The 20,680-nt window shown below is 37.9% G+C and overlaps 1 protein-coding gene across 1 annotated transcript in view; it reads right to left on the reverse strand.

Moving 5' to 3' along the window:
- Window positions 1-20,680, reverse strand: part of LOC122804652 (inter-alpha-trypsin inhibitor heavy chain H3-like) — a 1,432,534-nt gene that overhangs the window by 710,810 nt on the left and 701,044 nt on the right. The window contains exon 10 of the mRNA XM_044074635.1: window positions 349-517. Within this exon, the coding sequence (XP_043930570.1) occupies window positions 349-517 (169 nt within the window). The remainder of the gene's footprint in view (window positions 1-348; window positions 518-20,680) is intronic.

Below are 20,680 nucleotides of genomic sequence, written 5' to 3' on the forward strand. Positions count from 1 at the left end.
TTTCAGAAGATGTACTGTTCTGCTGCCCTATAAGACAAGTGAGGCCCCACAAAAAAAAATCCATATCAGAAACATCCTGGCTATTCCAGTAAGTTAGGAAAAAGGTACATAGTTACAATTTCCTTTCATTTTTTTTAATTCAAATGACTTTTCTAGTTATGTTAGTACTGTCTGTGAGGCAGTCTGTTTGCACACATTTGACAAAGTCTTGAACTAAACAGAAATAAGATTGTAAAGGGTCTCATTTTCAACAAGATTTATATTTTAAACATTGCACAAGGATGATTTTAAAAAAGCAAAACAGTCTGGCAAAACAACAGAGATAAAATATATCAAGTGTAATATTACCTCCCATAACAAAAAGTCTGCGGGCATATTCTTTGGCTTCCTTCAGGATCTCTGGAGTGGCTTTAACCAAAGATGGCTTCCAAAGAATGATGTAGCTACTAAATATTACCATGTTAATGTAGTCATCCTCGTGGATGTCATCCAGTATTTTAAGGAGAGCCTCTTTTGTCTGAAGGGAAATTATTAAAGAAGTCAGTAAATGCCCAACAAACATTTAGACTATTATGTTACTTATCTTGGCAACATTTGTGGAAAGTAAAAACCTGAACTTAAAATTTACTATTTATTTTATTTTATTTGCAGTTTGTTTTCTAGGATGGTCCATTGGGCCACTAGGAGGCCATTTTCAATGAAGTCCTGGGGAGAAAAGTTCCAGTAAAATGAATAAACAAATACAAGTTACTTAGAAAGCAAGTTATAACAATAGATAGTACAATAATACATGTGATAAATGGCACTAATGAAATGCAAAAGCAGCCAGTCTTTAAACACAAAATAAAAGTGTTATACAATCATATCTATATACAAAACCTGATGATTCCAACAGATGCTTATCAGAGTTAAGAAATCATAGGGGGAAGTTTGCAGATATGCTGGATCATGGGAGGTAGCTTAAGTTGGGGGACTTTATGCAGGACAATATGCAGGACTATTGATTAAATAAATTATGAAACAAAATATATTTAAGTATTACAAAAAAAGACTTGTTCACTAGAATCCATATACCTTGGAGGAGCTGTTCAGGATGTAAGCCCAGAATGACCCGGAACATTTTGACAAATCTGGATACTTCTGCTCCTTGTCTAAGCTGACTACCGGGGGGGGGGGGGCAAGAATAACATAGACAGACACAGAGTCATAAACAGAGACAGAGGTACAGATATAACAATGTTGATTTCTCTTCATTTTTTTAAATGCTTGACAGGTACTAATATGAACTGCAATGGGGAAGGGAAAACTGTGTCATATTATCATTTCTGTGACTAATAAACCTTATTATAAAAGCTTTCTTTTTACATTTTACTTTAAAAATTTGTATATAAACAAAAAGTACCACCTAATAAATGTTATAATTGCAATGACTCAAGTCATACTAGTTTAAAGTTTAAAAAAATAAAAGACCATCCGGTACTTACGTATTATCATAACCAGATTTTTGCGATAATACTGGTTGCTTCCAGATGTGTCAGTTTTACCAGTACTGACTTGAAAATGTCACATTAACTGTTTTCTTTCACACTGATTTTTTTTTTGAGGCAGGATTATCGATTAAACATGGAAAAAGTAATGTTTAACCACATGCTGGCCTGAAAACGAGTGTGGGAAGTAGCATAAGTTGTTACTTTACGTCTTTACTTACAACAGATAAGTTTGACTTAAATTCAGGAAGAGTTGACTACAATTGCTGACAACTTTCTCTCCACACACAGAAACAGTACAACAGCAAATGAGAAATCCACATCTTTTTTGCCGTAATCATTGAAACACAATCTCCGTTTGTCCGAGGATAGCATTATCACAATCACAAGTAGCCAAAGCACCACTGTCAACTTCTCACATACCAAACTACCCTACATGTCAGCATAATGCAATATCATCAGTTTGGCAAACCTTTTATTGTTATTGCAAGCTTCTATTCTTAAAAAAAAAAAGTTTTCCTCCTTTCAAGTCTGTAAATTTTGATAAATTGTCTACCAAAAAGCATTTCTCCAGGTCTCCCTGTGTTTTCCTATTCCATCTTGATAAGAGAAAAGCACTCCTTTTGACAGTAACATACACAGCAGCCCAGGCAATTAAACCGTGCATGTGTAAAGTACGCAAAACAGGAAGAAGACTTTCACAGTTGTTTTATCTTCCTGAATGCAAGCTAAACCTATTTGTTGTAAGTAAAGACGTAAAATAACAAGTCGCAGTAATTACCACACTCGTTTTCATGCCAACATTCATATTACCGCAACCGCGAAAATCTGGTTGCGCTAATACGTAAGTACCTTTTTAATTTTTTTCTGCATTAATCAATGCTATCTACTTCTTTATTATCTGTAAGTTTTGTACCAAAGTGATGACTGAAAAGTGTCTGTGGACTGCCTTATCCACCCAGTAACCAAACTGTAAAATAAATAAACAAAATGCACTTTATTTAAATGTGTGTGTGTGTGTGTGTGTGTGTGTGTGTGTGTGTGTGTGTGTGTGTGTGTGTGTGTGTGTGTGTGTGTGTGCATGTGTGTGTGTGTGTGTGTGTCTGTGTGTGTCTGTGTGTGTGTGTGTGTGTGTGTGTGTGTGCACATGTGTGTGTGTGTGTGTGTGTAAGCGTGCACATGTGTGTGTATATGTGTGTGTGTGTGTATGTGTGTGTACGCGTGCATGTGTGTGTGTATGTGTGTGTGTGTGTGTGTGTGTGTGTGTGTGCGTGTGCACACATGCATGTGTCTGTGTGTGTGTATGTGCGTGTGTGCGCGCGCGCGCGCGTGTGTGTGTGTGTGTGTGTGTGTGTGTGCACACGCGTGTGTGTGTGTGTGTGTGTGTGTGCTGCAGATTGGTATGACTGGACTATATACAGGGTGTACATGAATGAAGAGATGATTGTGTGCTTTGTGTAAAATTGCTGGTGATAATATTGATGGGAGCAGAATGCTGTGTGTTCTTGTAATACGTATCTACATATGACCTTTTGGGGTTTTAACATGTATGGGGTTCATATTTGAAAAAGGTGGTCAGTAATGTAATGTGTCCAAAGGTGTGAGTGTTTGTGTGTGTGGTATGTCAATGGATACTAATAAAAACAATAACTCAGTAAAGAACATGTGTCTGAACAAGTCCGATGTTAAGGATAAAAATGTTTACTTCTTTCATTGTTTTATTAACGGACGATAAAGAACACGGGAGTAAGATGTCCAGCATAACAATGAATGTACTCACTGCTTTTTTTATGTAAATAAATTGCTAAATATGTGTTTACTGGTTCTAATGAAGCTTCTTTTGATCTTTTATTTGTGTTTACTCTTACATATTATTGTGTGTGTGTATATAAATCACTATCATGCATGCACTATTAACGCCTACTTAGTCAAACATGCTACATCTTGCATTTACTCGATCACTATCTTACAGCATCGAAACAGAAATCAAAGACCAAAAAAAAAAAAAAACTGAGGAGTGTTTGTATTATTATAGTATTATAGTCAGTGTATACAGTTCTAGTATACATGCAGTGATTAAACAACGTTCATGTTTTAACAGGTTCATAGCAAATGTTTAGGCTAGCTGCCCCTATAGACGGTTTTCAGCCTAGCTAATTTCCCACCCAAAAGTGAGAAGCAAACTCTGTACCGTGTGCCTCTGAGGTAAACACTTTAACCATTACACCAATTTCCAATCTAATAGCGACAGTTGCAAAACTAATTATTCAACTGCTTTAAAAATACTGCAACAACAACACGCTCATTTCTTAAAACACCATAACTTCTGCAAAAATGTTAATGATTGATACATATAAACAACAAGTTAACCATCCTTTCCACAATATAACAAAAAATGCTTTACAATGGGGAATTTGCCCCCCCCAACACTTTTTCTTATGGGAGGTTTGCCTAATATACAATAGACTGACACACTGTAACTTTGAAAAGTGTCACACCTCACAACTGATCAATAGGAAGGGTATTCAGCTATATGCACTGCCGCTAAAGATGTACACAAAATCCTTATCATCTTCTCCATTGCTGAGTAATGGGATGCGTTCCAACTCATCTTCTCCATTGCTGAGTAATGGGATGCGTTCCATCTCATCTTCTCCATTGCTGAGTAATGGGATACGTTCCAACTCATCTTCTCCATTGCTGAGTAATGGGATGCGTTCCATCTCATCTTCTCCATTGCTGAGTAATGGGATGAGTTCCATCTCATCTTCTCCATTGCTGAGTAATGGGATGTGTTCCATCTCATCTTCTCCATTGCTGAGTAATGGGATGTGTTCCAACTCATCTTCTCCATTGCTGAGTAATGGGATACGTTCCAACTCATCTTCTCCATTGCTGAGTAATGGGATGCGTTCCATCTCATCTTCTCCATTGCTGAGTAATGGGATGCGTTCCATCTCATCTTCTCCATTGCTGAGTAATGGGATGCGTTCCAACTCATCTTTTCCATTGCTGAGTAATGGGATGCGTTCCAACTCATCTTCTCCATTGCAGAGTAATGGGATGCGTTCCATCTCATCTTCTCCATTGCTGAGTAATGGGATGCGTTCCAACTCATCTTCTCCATTGCTGAGTAATGGGATGCGTTCCATCTCATCCTCTCCATTGCTGAGTAATGGGATGTGTTCCATCTGCAACATCTGTGTCTCTGGAACTAACAGCTTCACAATGTGTCAGGTGGACTTGTACACTGTGTCCTGCTGTGTGTTTGCCAATGGAGTGAAAGAAAATATTGAACTACCATGTAACATTCAAGATGGCATATGAACCCACAATCATAATGCATTGCTCCCCGCAACTAGTTGTTTTAAATCCAATTCCATTGAATAATGTTATGTGTTTAACAACAGTATGAAATCACCTGATGTCTAATAACCTCTTCAGACTAAATAAATATTGATTTATCTCAAGTACAGTACAAATCTGACTGTTAATGGATATTATAACATCAAATCAAACAATATAATCTCAGGCTCTGTATATTTCCTTAGGATGTGTACGCAGTTATGAAGCATCTTTGCATGTTTAATTTAAATATTGCATTTCTGTTAAACAGTAATCAGTATTATTATATACCTAGCAGATGGTTGGTTGCTGTCCTTCATTTTTCATTGTCAGATGTGGTTTATGATGTTTACACTATTAAAATAATTCTGTAGACCATTGTTGTTTGGGATGTCTACACAGTTACAATTATTCTGGTAACATTTTGTTAGGGATGCCTACACTATTAAAGCTGTTTTGGGGAACATTGTAGTTTGGGATGTGTAAACTATTAAAGCTATTCTGGGAGTATTGTGGTTTATGATGTCTATACTATTAAAGCTGTTCTGGAACCCAGCCACTGGGGATGCACAAGCCAGTGTATTTCTTCATGCTGGTCCCAAGCCTGGACAAATGGGGTGGGTTACTTCAGGAAGTGAATCGGGTGTAAAAGTTTTGCCAAATATGTAGACAGCAATACAGATTTCCATACTGGATCGGTCGAGGCCTGGGTTAACAACGACCACCGACAGTCTTGTTAGCCAACAAGGTGCTGGTGTAAATTGGGCTACTGTTAGCCGAAGGAGAAGGTGAAGAAGAGGGGGAAGGCATGTCCAGAGGCGGGTGGAGAGGAGGAAGGTTAGGAGTGTGGAAGTGAGGGTAGGAATGTTGAATGTTGGCAGCATGACTGGTATAGGGAGAAAGCTAGCTGATATGATGAAGAGAAGGAAGGCTGATATGTCGTGCGTGCAAGAAACCAGATGCAAGGGGAGCAAGGCCAGGTGTATCACAGGTGGGTTCAAATTGTTCTCCCATGGTGTAGATGGGAAGAGAAATGGGGTAGGATTATCCTGAAGGAACAGTATGCCATGAGTGTTTTGGAGGTGAAAAGAGTGCCAGATAGAGTGATGTTTATAAAGATGGAAATTGATGGTGTGATGATGCATGTTAGTGCGTATGCTCCACGAGTTGAGTGTGCGATGGATGATAAAGAAAAATTTTGCAGCAAATTGGATGAAGTGGTGGAGAGTGTACCCAAGGGTGAGAGAGCGGTGACTGGAGTAGATTTCAATGGGCATGTTGGTGAAGGGAACAGAGGGGATGAGGAGGTGATGGGTAAGTATGGTGTTAAGGAGAGGAATGCAGAAGGTCAGATGGTAGGGGAGTTTGCAAAAAGGATAGACATGGCTGTGGTGAATACGTATTTTAAGAAGAGGGACGCGCATAGGGTGACATACAAGAGTGGAGTAAGATGCACACAGGTGGATTATATCCTATGCAGGAGGGCCAGTCTGAAGGAGATTGGAGACAGCAAAGTAGGTGACAGGAGAAAGCATTGTTAGACAGCATAGGATTGTAAGATGATGTTGGTGATGAAGAAGAACAAGATGAGAGTGAGGTTCTTACGTCTTTTATGGTAGGCTTCTCTTTTTCTCTCATTGTAGGCTCTGTCTGGGGCAGTACAGCTTTTGTGGGGTGTTTCTTCAGTCAGAAGCTGCTGGAAATACTCCTGTCATCTGCCTTGGACATCCTGTGGACTCAGGAGCAGGTTGTTGCATCCCTTATGAATGGTATCTGATGACTATCTTCATCTCACTGTCTTTATCTTGCAATCTGATAGAGATTCTTTCTGCCATCTATGGAGTCACTTTTCCTGAAGCTGGTAGAGTGTCACTGATGTTTTGTTCTCTACTATTGCAGCTGCTCTCTTAGCCTCGTTGTTAGCCAACCAGTGTTCTTTCTTAGCCTGGTTTGTCTTTTCTATCTCCCTCTCTTCTTTCTACACTCCTTTCTTCTGATGACTTCCTGGACTTCTGCTTTGCACCACCAGCTATCCTTATGCACCTTATTTCCATACCCCGATCATCCACATAGCTCTGCACACATGCTGTTTTAAGGTGCTGCCATTCTTCTTCAACTCCATCTCCCTCCTCTTCCTCCTCAAGTGCTACAGCCCTGAGTATTTCCTGGATGTCTTGTGCTTTTTCCTCAGTCAACTTCAAGGTCTTCAGCCTAGTGTCTGTTGACCCTAGAGTCTTCTCTGACCACTGCTTGCAGCTGATTGTGGCAACCAGTGGTTTATGCTGTGTGCTTAGTGTTTCACTGGAGATGACTTTGCAATCTCTGATTCTATCCCAGTGCTCTTTCCTTAATAGGAGGAAATCTACCTGAGCTATATGTTGGTCACTCTTGTATATGATGTCTTTCTTTCTTTATTTAACATTTGTTTACCGGGAATGTCCAACTGGGGCAGAGCCCATTTTCAACAGAGGCCCAGGTAGATGCTCCAGATGCATGTCTCTGGAATGTGGGAGGAAACTAGAGCATCCAGAGGAAACCCATGTGAATGCATGGAGGACATGCAGACTCTGCATATAAGGCACCCCAGCTGAGAATCAAACCGGAGAACCTGTTGCTGTGAAGCGACACAGCTAACCACTGTACCACTGCACCGCCCAATGATCTTGTGACTATGTCACTTCTTGAACCATTTTTTTGACTACATTCAAGCCATTTGTCAGACAGAAGTCTAGAAAGGCCCATCTTTCTTATTCCTGTTATCCTACTGTTATGAACCTTGGCAGTCCTCATATCCTGTTCTACCTGTCCCAATATGTGTATCGAGGTCCCTAATTATCAAAGCCAACTCACATTGTCCTGTTTTATCTAATGGGTCCTGCAGCTGGTGCATGAATACACAATCTTCCTTGCAATCATAACTGTGTTGTGGAGCGCTATACACTTTGGAAAAGATACCAAAGACTGTCATATTGCACCGTGTCAGATCTGGGGCTGGCAAAACCCAAAGGGGGATCCATTCTCAGTGAGTGAAAGTGGAGTGATCCAGACAATCCAGACAGAACTGACTTAGAGGAGCCAGCGTTCAAGTGCCAGGAATGATCATCAGTTTTGTGGATCTCCCAAAGAGAGAGGGCATAGTGAATGCAGAACTATTTCACAGTGCCCATCAAGGACTAAAAGACTTTTAAGTATAGACTGAACACTGACTAAACAGCATGTTGCATTTCTTACCATACTGCCAAGAACTATTGTAAGTAATCTGAGTTTTTTCTGACTTTAAAGCTGTACAGAACGTTAATTTTTATTGATTGATGCCAACTCAAAATTAAGTTAATTTATTTCATTTATGCTAATAAATTCTATTTTTATGCAAAATTTAAATTGGTGCATGCTAGTTGTTTTAATTTTGGCTTGATCATAACCTAGAACAATGTGATTTGGAAAGGGAGACAAATAAATGTTTAGCCAGATTATTGTCCACAGACAAATTCATTGCTTATAATATAAAGTATTACATACCAGGCTAATTGTTCTGACACTATAAATAGGAGCTAGGTGTGGGACAAGTTAATTAAAACAGCAAAAAGAATTGGAAATAATAACTGTAAACCGTGCATGTACCTTGCAAATGTATAAAAAATAGAATGGATTCCCAATTGGCAAATAAGTGTTGTAGAATATTATATTAGTTCAACTATCTTGTTTTAAAACGTGTGTTATTGCTGCTGTCAGGTTTTAGATAACATGGCTAACCTTTCAAGAAAAGTACACATTGCTCAGGAAAATGCAAACCAGCAGGCTGCATGCATACCCACAATGGACCCTAGCCAATATCATGTTGGTCCCCACATTTGAAAAATGCAGGAGTCAATGGTATAAGAATGAAGTCTGAGTTACAATCTTTTCCTGCAATCAATGTAGAATGGGAAGGAGAGAGAGATAGGCTAAGCAAGCAAAAACACCCAACAGGGTGTGCATTACTGTGTAAATAGCACACACACCCCCTGGAAAGGCATTATTTACACAGTATTACACACACTGTATAGCATTATTGTGTTTAGAGAATGGGCTATCTGTAAAATTGTTTTGTTTTACTTATTCTTTTATGATTGCTCTATTATTATTATTATTTATTTAATTTTTGATGTAAAATAGTTCCTCCCCCTAACATTTCAAACTTACTGTAGTGTATGTAAATGATACTTGGATGAAGTACTTTATTTCTAAAATATAAGATTTTCAAACAACGTTCAGATTTTTACTTCATTTGTTTTGGTTTGTTACTCATAAAATATGTGGTTTGCTGGCAAATCATTGGGATTGAATTAATTAAATAATGACATACGTTTGAGTTTCAGACTATATTTCCTTCATAAAATGCACACAAAACAAATCCTTTTATTCTAAGAACTGTCTAATTTTATAACAACAATGTTTAAAATGTGTCCCTATTTTTAAGCCTTTGTCCCCTCTTCATTTTAGGCATTATCCAGGTTTCTTGAGCTAAGCAGTATTGACACTTATGCAAACCTCTTAATTTTAACTACTGCTGCCACAGCTCAGTCTATCTCTCTCTCGTTCTCACACATACACACAGTTCCACTTTGATGCATGTAAGCACACATGCACTCATACATGCAGACAAAACTTAAATGTGCACACTTTTCTTTCTCTTTTTTTTAATGTTTCTTTCCATGTTTATATTTGGTAAACAGCAAAAGTGCTGCATTGTGAGCATAAAATAATGGCTAGATCAGTCTCGTTCTCACATTCATGCATGCATACACTCATACACAAAGACATAAACATACACTCACACAAACAGACAAACATACACATGCGCATGTACGCACACACATGCACACACACACACACACACACACACACACACACACACACACACACACACACACAGACATAAACACACACTCACACGCATAGAGAAATGCACACTCACACACACAGATACAAACATACACTCACACACACAAACATACATATGCGCATGCACGCGCGCACACACACACACACACACACACACACACACACACACACACACACACACACACACACACACACACACAGCCAGAAACATAGCCACACACAGAGACATAAACATACACATACACACACTCACAGACATAAACATACACTTGCACACAAAGACATATGCATACATACATGCATACACACACACACACACACACACACACACACACACACACACACACACACACACATGCAGCCAGAAACATACACTCACACACAGAGACATAAACATACACACACTCACAGACATAAACATACACTTGCACACACAGACATAAGCATACATACACGTATACACACACACACACATACACACATAAATATGCACTCACACATATACACACATAAACATACACTAACACACACACACAGACATAAACATATACTCACACAGTCAGAAACACACACTCACATGCACAGATATAAACATACACTCATACACAGACAGAAACATACTCACACAAAAACATACTCCCACACACAGACGTAAACATACACACACACACACACACACACACACACACACACACACACAGACAGAAACATACTCACACAAAAACATATACTTACACACACATACAGAAACATACACTCGCACACAAACATACTCCCACACACAGACTTAAACATACACACACATAAAGATGTAAACATACACACATACGCAGACATAAACATACACACACATAAACATACACTCACACACACACAGACATAAACACACAGTTGCACACACAGATATAAACATACACTAGCACATACAGACATAAACATATACACACACAGAGACAAAATACACTCACACACATAGACATAAGCATACACACAAACATACACATATTTCTATTTTTTTTAATTTTCTGTTTGTTTTAATTTTACACTTACTAAATAGCAAAAGCAGTGCTTAGCTAATGTAACATAATGGCAGTAATTATCTTCCTTTCAGTCTGAGCTCCATGGCAGCTTAATATACTTCCATGAAGCAATGGACTCATTTTCCAATGAGCATTGCCTGTACATTACCTCTCTGCTGGAGAATGATCATTCACCAGTCAGGGTTTAATGTATGGTTTGCCCATTCTTTAAGAGATGATAAGAAATATCTATCTGCAAAAGTACAGAAGTTAGAAGTACGTCTTAAACTGCAGGTTAAAATGTGTGAAAAGCTTAGTCACCACAGAGATATGCTGCTAGCACAAATTAGAGATTTAGAATCTTGTCTTCTTAGAAAGCAACCTCCTTTGAAAGGTGCCAAAATAGTATGGATTACATAAAGCTCTGGTAGTCTGAGTTTCAGGAACAGAGACAGGGGGCCTAAAACATTTAATCAGCAAATAGATAAAATGAAGTCAAAGCTGATAGCTAGAACAGAAAAAAGCAGCAGCTGTAATAGTTGTTACAGTGAAGAGGTGGGGCAACATTTCAAACAACTAGTTAGAAAGCCTTGTACCCCCACTAAGTGGCTACCCCAAAAGTGTGTAGCTAAGAAGAGGGCTAACTACCAGAGTGACTCTGATTCTGAGAGTGATAATTTCCAACCTACCTGTAACAAAAGTGTAAGCAAAAGGAACAAGGGTCTGTAACCCCTAAAATTGCTATGCAGGTCTTACAGCTCCTTGGCAGTAAGTTAATCTCCAAAGTGAAAACAGATGATATTGTTCAGGATGTTAGAAATTTAAATGAGAGCTTTACAGCTTTATCTATAACCAGTAAAGAGGAAACATCTTTCATTATCAGGTGGTCCATAGATGATGACAAAATAGACTGGCTAGATGAAAATGACCCACAGGGATTGTACAGGTTTTTAAGAATGGAGTTTGGAATGTATAGCTATAGAAGAGAAGGCAGACAAGTGGCCTGTTCCGTGAAAGGTAATATAAATCAGAACCCCAAGAATTCTATAACCAGCTAAAGGATGTGTGTTTTGCAGGTGATGATTTTTTTTCAGATACAGAGTGTGATGATTTTTTATGATGTAAGCATAGGGTGATACCCTGAACTGTGTAGTAGATTGCAGACATGGCAGTAGATATCTGGGAATCCACTAAGGGGATTAAGCTCTGCCAGTTAGAAATGAGGGGAGATTAGCTGCAACCCAACCTCAGGCACTAGAAGTGGAAGCTTCTGATATCCTTGGTATGGCATAAACTGAACTACCTCCTTCAAAAAACAACAAACCAGGTGACAACCTGAACAGACTAATATCCCTGTTCAAGAACAAGCTAGTGTCAGTTCTCCTGCAGCTCATAAAATGTTTCCTGCTCCACAACCACCAGTGGAGTTACCTCTGCAGCCCAGACCCCCACACTCTTGTTCTTCCCCTCAGTCATATTCTAGCCAGAGACACTCATATAGAAGACAGCATCCAGGTAGACAAAATGACAAGAGATATGAAAGAAGACAGAGGCATGGTTCTGACAGGGACTACTACAGAGGGTAGCAACACTATAATATGGGCCAGCTTAAAAACAGACCTAATTCCCCTACACAGAAGGAACGGGATCAAAACAAGCAGGTCACAGGATGACATAAAACAGGTAAGGGAGCACCTAGAACAGAAGTCCCTGTTCCAAAATTTCTGGACTCAGAAATCCTGACTGTCTCCTAATTCCCCTCCTCTTGGGTCTGGAGTACACAGCAATCCTAACCCTACTTACAAAGGTACTCCTAATAATAACTGGTTAATTTCTTCTGTCTTCTCTCAGGTTTCTAAAGTAAATTATTCTGGTATGGTTATTCCCTCTTTAACTTCTCTAAGTCTTTTGAGTTTCTAATGTCATGATGGGAATGGACCCCTTTGCTAAGTCAAAGTATGCTTAAAGATCATGAAGTTAAAATTGTTTCAGACTTTGATGTTAGCCAGAAGTGCTCTTCACAGCACCCACAATGTGCCCAGAACTGACTCATTCCATAATAATTTATACAGAGTTACATGCATCAGTAGCATATATAAATATGACTGTAAATTATTTTTATAAGACCCATTGTTCCTACTACTATTGGAGCTGTCATGATATCCTTCCTCCACACTGCCCTTGTTCTGCCTGCATATCCTGGTATTTTATAACTATGTATCTTTCTGGATGTAAGACACTGTAATCACTGGTAGCAGTTTCAGTGATCAATGCTAATTTTGTCTTCTTTTCATGGAAAACTATATCTGGCTTTCTTGCATATATTTTACGAACTGTTCTTTTTTTTATTTCTCCAAGTCTTTTGGGTTTCTAATACCATGATGGGAATGGACTTCATTCCTAAGTCAAAGTATGATTAAAGTTCATGAAATTTGTATTGTTTCATTCTTTGATGTTAGCCAAAAATGTTCTTTGCAGCACCTGCAATGTGCCCAGTAAAGACTCCTTTGGAAATTCATACGGTGTTACATGAATTGGTAACATATCTAAATACGATTGTAAATTATTTTTTATAAGACCCATTGCTCCTACTACTATTGGAACTGTCTGAGTATCTTTCTTCCACATGGCTCTTGTTTCCACCTGCAGATCTAGGTATTTTAGGACTTTGTGTCTCTCTGTACGCAAGACGCTGTAGTCACTAGGTGTGGCAATTTCAATGATTAATGCTACTTTTGTCTTCTTTTCTTGGACCACTATATCTGGTTTTCTAGCATCTATCTTTTGAACTGTTGGTATTTGGTGATCCCATGTGATGTAAACTTCATTTTCTATGATTCTTTGTGGCTCATGTTTCCAGTGTTTTTCAGCCACTTTGATACCATAATGTTTGTACAATCTCCAGTGTAACAGTCTCACCACATTATTATGCCTTTCAATATACAGTACCTCTGCCATTAGTGCGTCGCAACCAGCAACAAGGTGTGTGACTGTTTCCAATTCAATTTTACAAAACCTGCATATGTCTGTTTCTCCCACATGTTCAATGGACTTTGTAAACCAGCTTGTATGTAGCCCACTATCTTGGGCTGCCAATATTAACCATTCATTTCTTGATGTGAATTCACCTCTCCTTAACCATTCCTGCATTAGTTCTTGATCAACATGAGACTCTTTCAGAAGTTTTCTATACTTGCAACTATAATTATGTTTTTTCCACATTTCTTGCCTTCTCATCTTTTCCTTCACCTTATATTCTTTCTTTTGTTTTTTGCAAAAATTTCAAGTTAATGGTTTAATTAACAGGCTAGTTTCTTTTTGTATGACTTACTAATGACAGAGCAGATAGACTATTCTCTCTACACTTATTTTTCTATAGAACACCCCACTATACCACAGATCTATGGATTGTCGAAAGTGCACAAAGACACCAAGGATCCTCCCTATAGCCCCATAGCCCCATAGTTTCAGGAAGGGGATGGCTCACTGAGCCAATGTTGATATATGTCGACAAGCAACTGAGAGGCATACTGGACAAGGTTGATACAGTTTTGAGAGATAGTAAACAGTTTCTAGAGCATTTATACAACTGGGCTAGGGGTAGATCTAGTAATGACATCAAACGAATGTTGTTTGTCACTCTAGATGTGAAATCACTGTTTACTGTGATACCCAATGAGGTTGGAATTGAGTGGGTTAGGTGATTCTTGATTAAAGAAGGTGGCTTCTCTAACTCTAAGGTTAGCATGATCTGTGCCCTGCTAGATCTGATCTTAGAGAAGAATTTGTTTCTCTTTGAGTCAGAATACTTTCTACAAGTTGTAGGGGTAGCAATGGGCACAGCTTCTGCCAACACGTATGCGAACATATTTTTAGCCAGTTGGGAGCTAGAATGTGTCTTCAGCAAAGATCTATATAAAACATGTCATGTTTTATAAGTGATTTGTGGATGACATCTTTTTTGTCTGGGATGGTACTATGGATGAGGTTCAAGCCTTTGTGGACATGTTAGAGACTTCAAGTAATTATTTGTCTTTTTCTCTGCACTACTCTGTTGACATTATTGATTTTTTTAGATATTACTGTGAGCAAAGATATGTTAGGTAACATGTCCACTAAAATGTATAGGAAACCATACAGGAAAAATAACATCTTACATTATTCAAGTATGCACCCATCCTACGTTACTAGGAATGTGGTTAAAAATCAGATTCTTAGGTGCATGAGATTGCATACTAATGCTGACTCTTTAGAGCAAGCTTTAACAGTGCTAAAGGCAGATCTATTGAAGAGGGGCTATAAGGGCAGTGAGATAAATAAGGAAATTAGAAAACTGAATACATTGGCTGGTGTTAAAGTAAAACCCTACTTCTCTGACAGCTCCTCAAGTATAGTGAGGGACACAGAGGCTAACAGCACCAAGGGTGCAAACAGGGTCTGTTTGACCTATTCAGCAGAGGTTAATAAAGTCTGTGAAGTTTTGAAGAAAAATTGGTCCATCCTGATGACTGAACCCTCTATCAGTGAACATATAGAATCAGTTCCTAAGTTTTGTTTTAAAAATACCAAAAACTTAAAACAGCAACTCTGTTATAAACACACTGAACCATATAGGCACCTCACCTCCCAGCGTAAGGGCACTCATGCATGCCGGTCTTGTAAGGCATGCAGTTATATATGGTCTACATACTTGATTATGCATCCATTAAGTATGGAACCTATGCATCTGTCCATTTATGCAGACTTGTTTGTCTTTTCGGCTTTTCCCAGTTAGGGGTCACCACAGCGAAACTCCGATCCACTAATGATTGGCAGTAGATTTCTTTTTTATGGTGCCGAGTTGCCAGCCCAACGCCCAACCTTCAGTGAAGGCATGCCCATTCACGCATGTCTTTTGGAGGCCACTCGACCAAGGGGAGGACATGCAGACTCCACACAAAAGGCATTCCAGCCATGAATCGAACAGGAGAACCTCTTGCTGTGAGGCAACAACGCTACCACTATACCACTGTATCTGTCCTTTTATGCAGACTGTTGTATGAAAAATTTGGTCTATATGGCTAAGTGTAATGTATGTGATTCATATTACATAGGGAAGACAAATTGTATGTTTAAGGACAGGATTTTGCAGCATCAGAGTGATATACAAAATAATAAACTAACAAATGCATTAGCGAAACATGTATCTGAAGCTGGTATGAGTCACAACTTTAAGTTCTTGGTACTACAGAAATTAAATGAAAGTTTAAGGGAAGGGACTTTGATTAATGAGACTGAACATGCTGAGTTAAAATGTTTTGTCAACTTTAAAGCATAGGTACCACCTGGTATGAATAGTGCTGTTGCTTTAAAGCCTCTCCTAAAGAAGAGAGGCTTAGTTCACTGATAAGTGTTAACACCCAACAATTTTAATTTTTAATTAACTGGAAGCTTTTTGTATTTAAAGGCCTGCTTTTTCATACTGTTGGTTATGGTCTGAAGAAGTGAGCAATAGTGAAAGCGCTTACCTGTTTTTATTTATTTTTATTTTATTTTGGAATTAAAGTGTTCTTATTCTCAGCATTGGGCATCTTTTCATTTGCTGAACTTTGTTTTTGGATATCCTAGATTCCACTGCGTTCTCTTGCTACGTACATTTGGATCCTGTGAGGTCAGCAGATATGTGTGGAGTCCCATGATTGCAGATCTATACATGTAATCAATTTCAAGGAGGCCCATCATTCCTTCGGAATGGAAAATATATAATCTTGATATACACTGATTTTTATAAATCATTTGGTGAGCATGAAGCATCCTCCTTGTTTTAATATTCAATCTATCCAACACTTTTTGGGCCAGTCAATCACTCCAAAACTATAAGTCAGTACAGGAAGAGCAAACTGATTTATGGCTTGGATCTTGTTTCTAGATGTCAGTGCTGTTTTCAGGATTAATTTAAGTCTTCTAAAGTATTCCTTACTGAATTTTATTTACATTTGTTCATGTTTTATTGTTGAACTTCATCAATTCCCAAATATTTATACACTCCCTCTTGCTCAAGTTCTTTTATATCACATTCTTGTCCCAAACTGATGTTTTCCTAGTGTTGCAGTTTTCCTGCTTTAAAGGTTGCTTTTGCACATTTATCAAGATCAAATGACATTCTAATATCATCTGAAAAAGTTTTGACAACCTGCAGCTGTGCTTTCAGTTCCTCATGTGATGAGCTACACAGTTTTAAATCATCAACAGAGAGAAGACGAGAAGTCATTAGACTTTGTTGTTTTCTAGAAGTCAAATTGTAGCCATGGCCTAAGCTGTTAAGTATACAGCTTAATGGATTAATGGCAAGGCAGAATAGCAATGGTGATAGAGAGTTGCCTTTGCCTGTATTTTTCTTCGAATATCTTTGAGACTGCCTTCTCTATATTAGCTATTGCACCATATCAAATCTCTCTTTCTTTCCCACTGTTCATAATGGGTGCTCCCATGTGATATATGCTTCATCATTCTCCATAATGCTTTGTGGCTCATGTTTCCAGTGCTTGTCAGCTACTTCAGTTTTGTAATGCTTACACAATCCCCAGTGCAACAGTTTTGCCACATTATTATGCCTTTTATTATATAAGCCCTCTGCCATTAATGTATCACAACAAGAACAAGCCTTGTGATTGTTTCCAATTCTGTTTCACAGAACCTGCATTTGTCTGTTTCTCCTACTTGTTCAATGGATTTTGTAAACCAACATGTATGTAGCCCACTATCCTGAGCCACCGATATTAAAATTTCATCTTTTGGTTTAAATTCACCTTTTCCTAACCATTCCTGCATCAGAGCCTGGTCAACATGAGGTTTTTCCGGGAGTTTTCTGTACTTGCAGCTATATTTATGCTTTTTTCCACATTTTTTGCCTTCTCATCTGATCTTTCTCTTTATATTCTTTTTTTTGTTTGTTAGTTTTTTGGCACATTCAGTTGCTGCCTGATTTTTATCTACTCGTGGTTTGATTTCCATTCCCATTTGACACTGATTTGCTTCTTATAAACTAAGCAGGGATCTCATCTTAGACTTGTTTTCTTCATGTTTTAAAACTTTCAGTAAGTTAGGATCTGGTGAGGTCAGCAGATATGTATGCAGTCCTACAATTGTAGATTGATACACATAATCAGTTTCGAGGAGGCCCTTGCCTCCTTTAGAATGAGGAATATATAATCTTGGTATGCACTGATATCAATCTTGGTATGCAATGATTTCAATCATGGTATGCACTGATTTCATTCTTGGTATGCACTGATTTCTATCTTGGTTTGCACTGATTTCTATATATCAGTTAATAAGCAGGAAGCATTTTTCTTGTTTTCCTCTCCCAGTGATCCAAAACCTTTTAGAGCCAAAATCACCCCAAAACTGTAATTCAGGACAGGAACAGGAACAGTAAATTTGAGCCTGTCAGTGCTGTTTTCTGTAGTAATTTTAGTCTTCTACAATATTCTCTACTAAGTTTTGTTTGCATTTGCTCATGTTTTATTGTTAATCCTTCATCAATTCCCAAATATCTATACACTCCCCCCATGGTCAAGCTCCTTTACATCACATTCCTTTCTCATGTTGATATTTTCCTGGTGCTGCAGTTTTCCTGCTTTAAATGTTGCTTTTGCACATTCATCAAGACCAAATGGCATTATTATATCATCTGTGAACGCTTTGACCACTTCCAGTTGTGCTTTCAGCTCCTAATCTGATGAACTATACAGTTTTAAATTGTCTTGTTTTCTGGAAGCCATATTGTAACCATAACCTAAACTACTAAGAAGACAACTTAATGGGTTAAGGGCAAGACAAAAGAACAGTGGTGACATACAGTCACCATGGAATATTCCCCTTTGAATTTTTATCCCTGGCATAACAATTTGTCCTTTATCATGGCTTAACTGCAAAGTGGTTTTCCACTGTTTCATGGTCATTGTAATGTAATTGATCAGTTCAGGGTGTATATTAAATAGTTTTAAGCACTCTTTTATCTATGAATGTGGGTTACTGTCAAATGCTTTTTTTGTAGTCTCTTCATGCCATACTTAGATTCTTCCCCTGTTTAGAGTTCTCCATTGTGACATAATTAAAAACAAATGATCTTTTGTTCCACATGACTTTCTTTTATTACTCTTGGTTCTGTTGCCATGATTGAGTTTTCATCTAAATGATTATAAACTCTGTCAGCATTAATTCCAGTGTATAGTTTTTGTATCATCAAAAGGCAAGTTATTGGTCTTTACGAGGGCTATTACTTTTCCTGGTGTTACCACTTTGGTGTCTGTTCTGGGTGTGCATATAAGTAATTCTTATTCAGGGCTAAATCTTTTAGTAAAGATGTTAATACTTTAAGCCAGAAATTAGTTACTGCATCTGGGCCTGGGGGTTTCCAATTGGGAGCTTTTCTTAATTTTGTTTAAATGTCGCTGGTCATTACTTTATCCCATTTCATCTCCTGTGCATCTGAACTTCTTACTTCTTAGATCCATTTAGCATTTTTATTTTCCACAGGGTCTTCATAGATAATTTCCCAAAATGTATCTATTGCTTTTTTGGGGGGTGTTTCTATTTCTTTTGTTTGGTTTATAATTCTCTATAAAATGTTTCTGGGTCATCAATTAATTGCTTATATTCTAACTTTTTCTGCCTGTGCTTATATCTTTAGTTTATTGTTTGGAGTAGTGTCCGATAGATCCTGATCTGTTCTAATACTGAGCATTTCTTTTATCACACCTATCTTGATAAGTATTTTTGTTGATCTGTTTCCCCTTCTATACTCTTTTAACAGTGACACTTCTTGTCTTAATGGCTTTATAGTTTTCTCTATTCAATACTTCCATGATGGCATTTCATTTCTTCCCTTCTTTTCCCTTATTGCCTTGATTTGTTTTTTGTTTTTTTGTAGTAAGACTTTCTCTGTTACTAATTTAGCTACACAGAAATCTACCATATTTGCTTCTGTTATATCACATAAATTTCTGTTAACAGTCTTGATTACTATGTTCATTTGTTTTACCAAACTTCTAACAGTTTTGGTCTTATTGACTTTTTTGTAATCTATTTCTTTCATCGATTTTAATATGTCTAGCCATCTTTATTAAATCAAGCAACTCTTCCCTTAGATCATTTTCATTAAACTACAACACATTCTTTGATCTCCTTTTTCTGCAGACATTCTTCAGAAAGTTCCAGAACATCTTCCTTGAACATATTCACTTCAGCTGCATCCTGCATCCTCCATTGCTTTTTCATATGGAAACTCGTTGGCATTACTCCTCAACACTGGCTATGTCAGAATTGCCAGTTTCTTGCTCCTTCCCTTGCAGTACAACTTCATCTGAACTTTTGCAATGTTTTCCTGCTGAAGGCTCCAGAACATCTTCATGTGGCAGCTGATCAGGTACATCCCATTCCACTTGTTTCTCTTTACTTTGGGGGCTCATTTTCCATCATGCTGTCACATAACCTAAATCCTTCATTTTGCAGGTATTGCATAAATTTAGCTTCAATTTGTTCAGCTTCTACTTTTCTGATCTTCTGTTATACATTCCTCTCTGTGATTTTATTTTTTTTTGTGTATTGTGAAATGTTCTATATCTGGGGGCCTGTGTCCATATTTCTCTTCAAATATCTTTGGGCTGCTTTTTTGTTAGTTTGTTTTTCTCCGTTGCATAAGTATTGCACCATACCAGATATCTCTTTCTTTCCCATGTCCATAATGTCCACATTTCTCCTTTATACCTTTCAAAAATCTGTAGGTTATGTTCTTTATATTTTTGTACTTCGTCTGTCAATTCATTTTCCAGATGGCCCAAGGTTTCTTGATCTATATAATGTTTTTCATAAGTCTGTTATATTAATGAGCACAAATTTCCATTTGATGCTTTTGATAGTTTTTCTTGTGCAAGTATTTTTCTTTCCTCTATTTTCTCTCCT

The sequence above is a fragment of the Protopterus annectens genome, chromosome 6.part0 (genome assembly GCF_019279795.1).
Source record: "Protopterus annectens isolate FY-2018-M chromosome 6.part0, PAN1.0, whole genome shotgun sequence".
In the NCBI taxonomy this organism is placed as follows: Eukaryota; Metazoa; Chordata; order Ceratodontiformes; family Protopteridae; genus Protopterus; species Protopterus annectens.